The sequence below is a fragment of the Lytechinus variegatus genome, chromosome 10, assembly GCF_018143015.1.
Source record: "Lytechinus variegatus isolate NC3 chromosome 10, Lvar_3.0, whole genome shotgun sequence".
Lineage (NCBI taxonomy): Eukaryota > Metazoa > Echinodermata > Echinoidea > Temnopleuroida > Toxopneustidae > Lytechinus > Lytechinus variegatus.
Window position 1 is genome coordinate 14,967,055 of NC_054749.1, and position 10,600 is coordinate 14,977,654.

The window sequence follows — 10,600 nt, forward strand, 5'->3', positions numbered from 1 at the left end:
TAAACGTCTCTCCCATGTTTCATAGATGCAGGCTATGTTAGGGGAAAACACTCCATCCCTCGGAAAGGACGTTAAATGGAGGCCCTGTGTAGAGGAGAATCACCACCTTTGCACGTTAAGAACCCACTGCACTATTTGAAAAAGAGTAGGGGGAAACCCCAGTGTAGTGGTCCACCTGCATTCCCCCAACCAGTTATATTGGGAGGAGAGATCTGCGCGTCACAGTTCTGTGTGCGCGTCCTTCTAGGTGACCCAGATTGGCTGGCTCCTCCAATGTGCCTTTGAATGTCTTTCACAGATATATGGCGCTATACAGATGCTGTGCATCATCCTCATCATCTTATTTCAGATTCTTTTGAATTTTAATGTGCATGAGAGACAAGTTACATGTTTTTCATTATCATTATCAGTTATATTTTCCTTTCTCTGTTATTGCTGTAAAAATGTATAATTCTGTGATAATACTTGTTTATTTATTGTATAATTTGTTTATGAGACTTATATTGGTATGGTATATTTTATTTTGAGAGAAGACAATAAAAACAAGTTATCAAACAAAAATAGATGTACATTTTGGACCATACATAATGATGTGCAGGTCACCAAATCTTTGAATATCAAAGAAATTGGAAAAGTAGACAAATAGTAGCTTTGTGGGATATCTAAATCTTGGCATTTGAGAATAGATAATTTATTGTATTATGTTACTGTAATAAACATATCAATAAAAAAATTACACTGCCGAACAAGGATTTCATACAGGTTGGGCAATTGATTTTATTACATTCATTATATATACCTACCATCAAGAAAAATAAAAGGGCATATCAATCATAGCTTAGTTTACAAGCCAAAATAAAATAAAAAACATTAACCCCCTTTTATTTTCCTTAAACATTCATGTTATATCACTGTGGAAGACAAAATTAAGTGATTTAAAAAAAAACTATAAACATCTTGACTCAAGAAGCATGAAAAAAGGAGATTATGCGGTAATTTTACTTCATGGTAAAACTAACTATTGAATGAATCAACATATTCTTGAGATAAAAACTGTTCATCTCCTTCCGCATGTAGTTTACAGGTGACCTCTGATGACCCCGGAGCTCTCTCTAGCATGTATACGACCCTGCAACAGTAAGAGTGAGATAGAAAAATAAAGAAATAATAAGATAATAAGTTACCAACTGACTATACTTAACCATTACTTCTATCAATCATACATGCAAGTTTTGTGGAAATGTAATTTTCCCTACAAGTATAAATTTGTTCTAATCTTTGAAATATTTCATTTTCATAATTTCATAATTACTTTCAGTTGAGTTGATCAACTTGATACTCCTACATTATTTCATATGAAATTAATAAAAAAAAATCATAAATTATAATTTACAATAGGCGTTAGTACAGTGCCAATGGTCAAGAAATATTTTACTTCCTACGTAGAAATCTATATTACTATCATGGTTCTAGTGGTTTACAATAATTTTTGTTCTTTTGCTTCAAATGTTTTTTTTTTATTACAAAAATTTCGATTCAATTTTTTGCATCTTTAATTTAACTTAACCCTAAATAGACTGGGCTATTTCAACGCCTAAGAAGATGGGGAAGGGGGGGCTGATTCCTCCTTATGATCTCGGCCGTCGATCGCCCGATCGCGACGAAAATTGGCACACGCGTTACCCATGGCATTATCTACAAAACTGTAACATCAAATTTTCTGCAAAAAATCTCATGTCTCATTGATTATGCTAATTTATGCGTAAAATCATAAGTTTGCTCTAATTAATAAAATAATGCCCCTGAAATGCTAATTTTTGTTTCACTTACTCTAGATAGGCATCTGATCAAATTGATTTAAAAAAAAATTCAAAATCACATTTATTTTCTTATGTATTCTATTGTTTTCTAAATTTCTTATGTATTTCTTTGTTTTTTGACTTTTTGTTTTTTATTGTTTTTTCAATGGAAATTGTCGGGGACTTTATTATGACCATAAACAAGACAAAAATTAATTGATTTTAAGCAGTAAAAAGAAAAATAATGATACATTTATGAATTTTGGCTAAGAACACTATTTGCTTTGGATTTGTACACAAATTCCCGTTTTTGAGTAATTTGGGGTCTGCATGCACTTACGAAATGTTGCGTAATTTTGGAACCGCATACCCGGGGGTCACAATTATAGTCTCAAAAGTTGCGCGAGACTTGAAAGTAAAAGTCAGCAAGCGACGCGGTCAAAAAAATTTGCGCGGCAGATTTATCGCGAAAAATGTCGAGGGGGGGGGCCTGAATCAGCCCCCCCAGTCTTTTTAGGGTTAAGCAAATGTACTGTAGCTACAAAATAAACCCCCAAACGGGAAATATTTGTAGAATAAATGTACTTATTTAAAAATCATCTTAAAATTATAAGAAGGAATTCAAGGTAACTCACTTAGGGTCATCTATTGTCACCATTTCCTTGACGTACGACAGAAGCTGATTGGCAAAGTTAAAGCAGACAGCACCATCCCACATACCCTGTGTGAAAAACAAATGAACAATTTCACAAGTAATAAATTCTTCTAGCTTGATTTTATGTGAAATCAATAAAGGATACCATGCTATTCAAGTGGGGAGGGGGTAGGGGGAGGGCGGGGGACATCCTCTCCCTCCCCTCAACATTATGTCTGCTGCTTGACCTTATGCCAGTTACTCAAGGGACACAGCAATTTCACTAAAACCCCCTGAGTAGTATATCATGCATCATATTTGTTTTGTGGGTAAATGCAAACTTAATTTCAAATATTTTCATTAAAAACAAATTTTAGGGCCACAGACATGGGGTTGCCCTTCTTATTCTATTGCTAATCAAAATAAAGCAGACTAAATCAATTTTGTAACTTCTAAATGAAAATGTGTATTAATTAAGAACTTTTTCCTGATTATTGGTAACAAACATGACTTACTACCCCTGGTTTACATTTTGCTATCTCATGGTTCGTGGCTTGAAAAGACATTTAATAACAATTTGAGTGTAAAAATTATGAAAAATAGTACTACTTCAAGCATTCTTTACATTTATTGTGCGAAAAATAAACTGCAAAGATGTATTAATGAAATGAATAATCCCACGAGTAAATAATGGAGAATTTGTTACTTTTATGCTCATGGAAATTTTTTTTTATTTAAGATGAAAATTAATATGTTGGATATCTTTATAGTGCATGCATACAGCAAATATGTTTTTCAAGGGCAATGTTCAGTATTTAATATGCATAAATGTGTTAATACCTGTGAACTGTTAGCCATTTGCATAGTCTGGAATGATCTAAGATATGAAACGACCCCCTCATCATCACGGAAACCAAATATCACTTCTGGGATTCCGACCAAGAAGGACTGGGCCCACACCTTAAGAAGCTTAAACCTGAGGTGAGAGCAGAGGAATAATTGATATTAAATTCTTGGTACACTTATTAAGAATACATGCATAGAATAGATTATACAACTCCCAAGAATGTTCTGTAATCTGTGGTCCAAAATGGACCACATGATATTCAGCAAATTGCACTATTGCATCCAAAATGCACTATCCTGCACTCTGACATCATTAATTTGTATAATATAATATAAAACAAATCAATACAATACAAAATAATATAACATAATATGATAAAATATAATATAATAAACTATAACATAATACAATATAATATGATATGATATAATATATAGCACAATTATAGAATAAGAATCACAAGAATACTCAATTTTTAAAGTGATTGACAAATCAGAACATCTGCATAATAGTGCTTTACAGTTATACTATATTACATCGATCCTTGAACGCTTCCCACTCCCCTTGTGGACTGTAGGTATGTGCCGCGAACGGGACCCCCGTTATTACACTTGATTTTCTGTTCCAGGGCATACCATTTTCCCCTCGATGGCCAGGTGCCAAGTAAAACCCGTTCCGAGGCATGAGGATTTGTTTTCCTTCCACTCAGGGGATACCATTTTCGTTCTGCCCTGTAGTCTATGATGTCATCTTCTGAGCATTTTCCAAGGTGTTACGATTCTGCTCTCGCACCTCTGATAGTCTGATTCATGGGTTCCTGAAGCCTTTATGCATAAAGCTTATCCTTATTTGAATGGGTAGCGATTGAGCTAGCTGTCTACATGTAGTGCATGGGGCAGTGAATTGGCGCTGGCCTGGCGCCTGGGTAGGTATCGTATCATAGATACAGCGCAGCTAGCTGGGATGGACGCCCGCGGCACAGGACCGTCACTCAGATTCAAGTTCCAGGGCATCAACATTTACTATAAATCTAGATCCAGGGCATCATATTTACATAATAAAAATTTAGTTCCAGGGACCCTCTTTTTCCAACATTTTAAGTAGTCCCCCCAACCTCCGATCATTGAGGTAGTAATATATCAGTAAAACATAGAGACGTCATTCCGATGTATTAAGCACTATATAAAAGCAGATATTTAATTAAGCACAGTTGTACATACCTGTAGAAGTTTCTCTCGTTGTTCGGTTTGTACCATATCCTTGTTGTCTTGAGTTCTATGTAATTTTCTGGAGGTTTCTTCTTGGAGTGTGGTTTCCTGCAGTCTACCTCGCCGCTGTAGAGCAATGAGTGAGACTCCAACCGGGTTCTAATGACCGAACAGAAGGCTTCGTGACTATCCACAGGCTTGGTCGTGTCTGGGCGACTTCTTTCATTATCTGCATAGGACAGGATACAGGTTATTTTAGGGTGTTTGCATTTAATATCAACACCAACAACAATGAAGCAATGCAGATTACACTGCTGTTAAAAATAGCAATAATGTTGATGATGGTGAAAATGATGACCATGATAGGTTGATGGTGGTGATGAGATGATGATGATGACTGTGATGCTACTACTGCTTCGACTACTATCTAGTACTACTTACTACTACTACTACTACTACCAGTGGCGTACCTAGGATTTGCCATGGGGGGGGGGGCAAATTCATCCCCCCCAAAATTTGACAAGCAAAAAATAAAAATAAAAACGGGTCTTCAGCCACAAATATAGGACTTCGTACCAGAAAAAAAATTGACAAAAAAAAAGATCTTCAAGTACAACCACAAATATTGGATTTCGTACCAGAAAAACAATTGACAAGCAAAAATTTTTTTAAAAAGCTTGTCGGAGGGGGGGGGGGCAGGGATACGTCGCTTGCTGGGTTGTGACTCGTCAGGGGGGAGACTGCCCCCCCCCCGTAGGTACGCTAGTGACTACGACTACTACTACTATCATAATTATTATTACTTCTACTACTACTTCTACTACTACTATTATTACTTCTACTACTTTTATTACTACTACTAATATTACTTCTACTACTATTACTACTACTACTACTACTACTACTACTACTACTACTACTACTACTACTACTGGGACAGAAAATGAAAATTATGAATAAACTCATGATAACGAATTAATGATTTAGACATCATCTTCTACAACAACATTGCTAACATTCCCTATCATATTCCTACTGCTTCAGCTACTAGGCAACTACTAATCACACAAAACATCATTATAATAAAAAAATACTTGAAAATTTATCTTGAGAATGACAAGAATGTTAGAAAAAAATGGTATACAGGAAAACACAAACACTAAACATAGATCATACTTACCACTCGTAACGTATTGCTCAAACTTGTACCCCCAGTAGGACATTTCCTGCTCATGGTCTGACATGCCTTTTCTCCTTGCTCTGTTCTCTTCTGTCTCCACCTCACTGATGTAATACGTCCCTCGGAAGAGCGTGACAGCCATAGCCCAGCCTTCTCGGTTCTCATACGGTGTGCAGAGGAACTTTGTCATGTGGCCTCTCCACATCACAAAATCAGCATTGATTCTGTTGAGAATATTTTGAATAATTTGTGGGGATGAAAAATGTGAGAAATAAAAAAAAAAACGGAGCAGAATAATGAGTAAATTATCTTTCTATTCTTTTTTTTTGGGGGGGGTTGACTGTGATTGGACTAATGAACATCTCCTGCTTAAAGGAAAAAATATGTGGTAACTTTAACCTCTTATTTTTTGCTTGTCAATTATGTCAGCAAATTGTCAATGAATATTGGGGCCTTTTAGGACCTCTCTCTTGGTAAATCCCGTGTCTGCTGCTATAATATAAATGGAAATATCATCCAGGAGTAACATTAACCATAGATTCAGTTTCAGTTGCATATACCATTTAAGATCTTTTGAAAGGACAAATATATTATAGATCTATAGGCCCTATCTTTTACAAGAAAAAAAATCTTTCAAACTTGAAAGCATTCCAGTGGCGTACCAGGTTGGTGTTTCATAAAGCTGTACATAAGAGCAACTTTAAGAATGACTGGTGATCCTTTCTTGTGGTAAAGGCATACATGTATTCATTGGCGATGGTCAAGCGCCCAAGATAGGTTCACCAGTCATTCCTAAAGTAGCTCCTAACTTACGAATAACTTTATGAAACGGCCCCCCAAAACAGCAAAAAACAATGTACACAAACTGGCAGCTGAGACTGAATGCCAAAGATTGTACTTCATTCATTATAAACATGTTAAAGCATATCTTGTAATACAGGTTCCCTAGAAAGAAAGATCAATAAAATCGAACCATATTAGTCCAAAAAATCTGTTAACTTGAAGTGATGATTAAACAAGAATTCATCATCAAAGTCTTACTGAAAATGTGTAAACTTTTCTTTTCTTTCATATTTGACCAGATAGTTAGGGCAGTAAATCATTCACAAACTATTTGAACATACCTTTCACATTTACTGCTTGTACTCTCATGTGCTTTGGCTTTGCTATCACATCCATCAGTGCTGGGTGGGGCAGTGATGAGACTTTTATTCTCTTTCATCCATTTAGTAATATTGTTCAATCTCTCCTTCACATCATCATCTCGTTTGATATAGTCTCTGTACCCTTTCCTAAGGTCAAAATTGGTCCGACGAGGATCGGTCGGAGGACAGTAGACCTTCAGCAGCCTCGCGTCACAATGGACATGCCTCTTGGAATCGAGAGAGAAATGTCCAACTTCTGTGGGCTGTCTGAAGAACGGGAACTTCTGGCTGAATCTTGATATTGGCATGATGGGAAATGGTCGCATTGATTGGGTACTACTTTGGGTTCTGGAGACTCCTTCATGCCCGAAATTCTGTTCAACTGTCAAGCTCCTTTCTCTCTCATTGTCTTTTTTCCTCTTTCTTGGAGGAACATCTCCAGTTCTTGGCCGTTCCATGTTGTTTACTTTAAGTCCTTATCAAATGCTGGATTTTGTAACTCTTACCGATCACCCAAGATCCGGATATTTTTACTCAAATAAGACCAGCTAGTACATGTAGCTCTGATGTTTTCTTGACTATTTCAATCAGAATCTGCAAGGACAAAAGTACAAGTAATTATTTTTTACTTATCTATTTTGTTTATTTATACAGGTTGGTCCCATCAGTATTCTTGGAAATAACTGTTTTCCAGGGGGCCCTGTAAACAATACTTAGACCTACAATATAACAAGCATAAAATAAACAACAAAATAAATTAACAGAACAAACAAACTAATCTAAACTAAATACATGAAAAAAAAAAGAAAGAAAAAAGAATAACATAATTGCATTACAAGAAGAAGAAATTAAAATAAGGTTATAGGATATGACAACATTCTCCCCCCATGAAAAAAAGTTAAGGTGATTAGGTGGATGCAATGTGCCAATATCTACTTGGGAGAATTAAAAATCATCAAATAAATTACTATGAAATCAACAAATTAATGAGCTTGTGTCGGGTTCCAAAGCGATCGTCTGTCGTCATGTTTCTTTTGCAGCTTGAGCATATGAGTACCCCAGTCAATCATGTTTATGTTACCATATCAAACTGAAAATGGCAATACGAACATGATTGGCTGGCGTATACTAATAATGCTAGCTGCAAAAGAAACATGACGACTAATGATCGTTGGATCTTGACACCAGCTCTTAGAAATAACATTTTTGGATATGAAATCACATATTTTACAATATAAAGCTGATTTAGATTTTTTATAACTTTACATTATTGCGCTCTGTTTCCCCAACCAAAAGGGGTAATTAAGCAGTAACGTTAGATCTAATCGAGGAGGGTGAGGTAGCTCACCCTTTTCTCTATATCTAGATGCTGTAGTTAAGCATCCGGCGAAGCACCAGCACTCCTCCTCTGGGAGACTTTGGTGTATACTATTGAGTGGATACAATGCAGCCAGACGAAGTCTCGATGCACTCTTTCTATGAACAAGGTTATGATGTAGCATCTCCACCAGACAGAAATAAAACTATTTTTCAGTCTATTGGGCTAGCTGCTCATTATGTCACTCAAAAGACTTAGGCCTATTAAATAGATCTAATGTAGATCTATCACTCTCAGACAAGATAGTAGATCTGTAGGCTCCTTTTATTGGACTAAGTAACGTTAGTCACTACTGTAGACCTCTAACTTGTTGTTAGGCCCATGTTATGCCTAAATGATAGACCTAAATCTAATCAGATCAGTTTCCAATTTTCCTCAAAGCTAAGTAAAACCTAGACCAAAAGCTTTGGTCTTTGTCATGTTGGTTGTTCAGCTGAACTCCGTTGGCTTCACTCACCAAATACAGAGACCAAAATTCTAGCACGATCTGTGCAGGGGACTCAATGGCCATATGTTTTTTTCCAAGTTCCGATATAACAAGGAAGTGGAATTGTGCGACCGCCGAGATAAGTCACTGTTTTTGTTCCTTTTAACTTGATTTTTTCCCCGTTTTTTGGCAATTAATGCCAAGACAAGAGGGAATATGGATCTGCATTTTGGTCGCATTAATTTTCAAAAGTTTGATTCATTAAAGACAAAATTTGAAGAGCCCAGACAGGGGATTTTGCACTGTAAGTCCCCTAATGATAGCGAGCCGTCTGTGAACGAGGAGAAATAAAATTTTGAAAAATTAAAAAACTCCTCGAAACAGACGGCTGCCAGCTAAGTCAAACCTTGGGCCTGGCTTCATTAATATTTTCTGCTGTTTTTACAAGTTTTCTTCAGGGTGTACTTTAAACTATCTGTGGATATCATAAGTTATTTATTTTAACATTACATGTATAGTGAGTGATGGTATTACCGACCGGCCTTGTATTACCGAACGCGCGCATCATATGCGTCAGAAAATAATCAAATACGCTCAAACCTTTGCAACTTCCTTCTAAAGGAAACTTAAATTGAAAAATGATGAAAAATTATCAAAAACACAATTTCGAAGTCTTTATATCCTCAAAACAATAAAATATGGTCAAAATAGCTCATCAGTGACTTTGTTGTTTTCCCAACTTTTCCCATAGAAAACACACGTTCGGTAATACGATACCTTTTCAAGTGACCGAAATATTTCACTTGCGAAGAGGGGTCCGATTGGAAGCTGATGTCGTAAAAATGAAAAACAATATCGGCAAAAATTCTGCATGTTTATATTTTGTAGGTATTTGTGTATTTATGGTGAAAGTTTGGTCAATTTTCTTGGGATAATGTGTTTGATATGATCAAATTCATGAAAAGTGTTCGGTAATACGATCCACTACCATATGTGCTGTACGCGAACCCTCGGAGTCGGACTCATCTTGTCGCCGCGCGACAAGGCCTTCCCCGGGCTCGGCCCGGCCCTCTCTCCGATCGGAATAATTCTCCCGTTATAACGTTATACAACTTACAAAAAGTTACAGTCCGTTACAGCACAAGACCAAACTATATTTTTAAGACAGGCTCAATATAATAATCATCAATTGACCGGCCCAAGTGACCTATTTCATCATCAACGTACCAAGTCTATAATCATTCGATTAATAAAACTCACCTAGCATTTTAAAAACAAGGCGCCAGCCAGGTGGGAAGGCAGTGATTCTTTTCCTTTTTTCGCCAAACCAAATGGCCAAACCACGTACCGGTACCTACGGTAAGTTGTCTTTTTTTCAGACGAATCTAGCTCTCAGAAGTGGACAAAACGAAACGTGAAAAAATGTATTCATGTGAAAACATAAAAGTTATATTATTTCATAATTTTTTTATGTTTTATAAACGTCATTAAGTGTCAATTAAGAAAGAGGAGACCCGTATTGATCACAGCAAAATCAATTTAGATTTAATACCAGCCAGGGTCTGAATAATATTCTAGAGATATCAGTTTAGGGGAATACCCGAAATAATCCCGTATTTTTTTCTCTCTCTCTCTCTCTTTCTCTGGGCTGTAGGCCTATACTCGTGCAGTTGTTGTTGTGTGTGTCCGGACAGGTTGTTTATCTGGACGATCAGTTTCAGAAAGTCATTTGGAAAAATTTACAAGCGAAGTTTCATCAATTTTAATACAAAAAGCTGGGAAATATTACAGAGATCAAAATATAAGATGATTACAACTATTGAATTCATATTTTTAATTAAAAAATCCAAAGACAAAAAAGAAGGCTTCAAAAATATTAAATGTCCGGACACCTGACCCCATTCTATGACTCACTCTTGCATTTTCCAACCAGGTTAATTTTGTTGGAAGTTAATTTATTTAATTGTACATTTAGGCCCGAA

At 36.2% G+C, this 10,600-nt stretch overlaps 1 protein-coding gene across 1 annotated transcript; it reads right to left on the reverse strand.

Moving 5' to 3' along the window:
• Positions 1-289: 289 nt before the first annotated feature.
• LOC121423090 (decapping and exoribonuclease protein-like) lies at positions 290-9,973 on the reverse strand. Its single transcript, XM_041618374.1, has 7 exons — positions 9,879-9,973; positions 6,793-7,407; positions 5,669-5,892; positions 4,501-4,717; positions 3,274-3,409; positions 2,435-2,520; positions 290-1,129 (listed from the first exon to the last, which is right to left on the reverse strand). Exons 2-7 carry the CDS (start codon positions 7,269-7,271, stop codon positions 1,015-1,017), a joined length of 1,257 nt encoding a protein of 418 aa, XP_041474308.1. The 5' UTR covers positions 7,272-7,407; positions 9,879-9,973; the 3' UTR covers positions 290-1,014.
• Positions 9,974-10,600: the final 627 nt, after the last annotated feature.

Bases quoted from the DNA above. Each gene is read 5' to 3' on its own strand.
- LOC121423090 (XM_041618374.1), bottom strand. From the start codon at position 7,271: ATGGAACGGCCAAGAACTGGAGATGTTCCTCCAAGAAAGAGGAAAAAA. The intron at 5,893-6,792 runs GTATGTTCAAAT...TATTCTCAACAG, and splicing joins ACAAGCAGTAAATGTGAAAG to AATCAATGCTGATTTTGTGA. The intron at 2,521-3,273 runs GTATTAACACAT...TTTTTCACACAG, and splicing joins AAATGGCTAACAGTTCACAG to GGTATGTGGGATGGTGCTGT.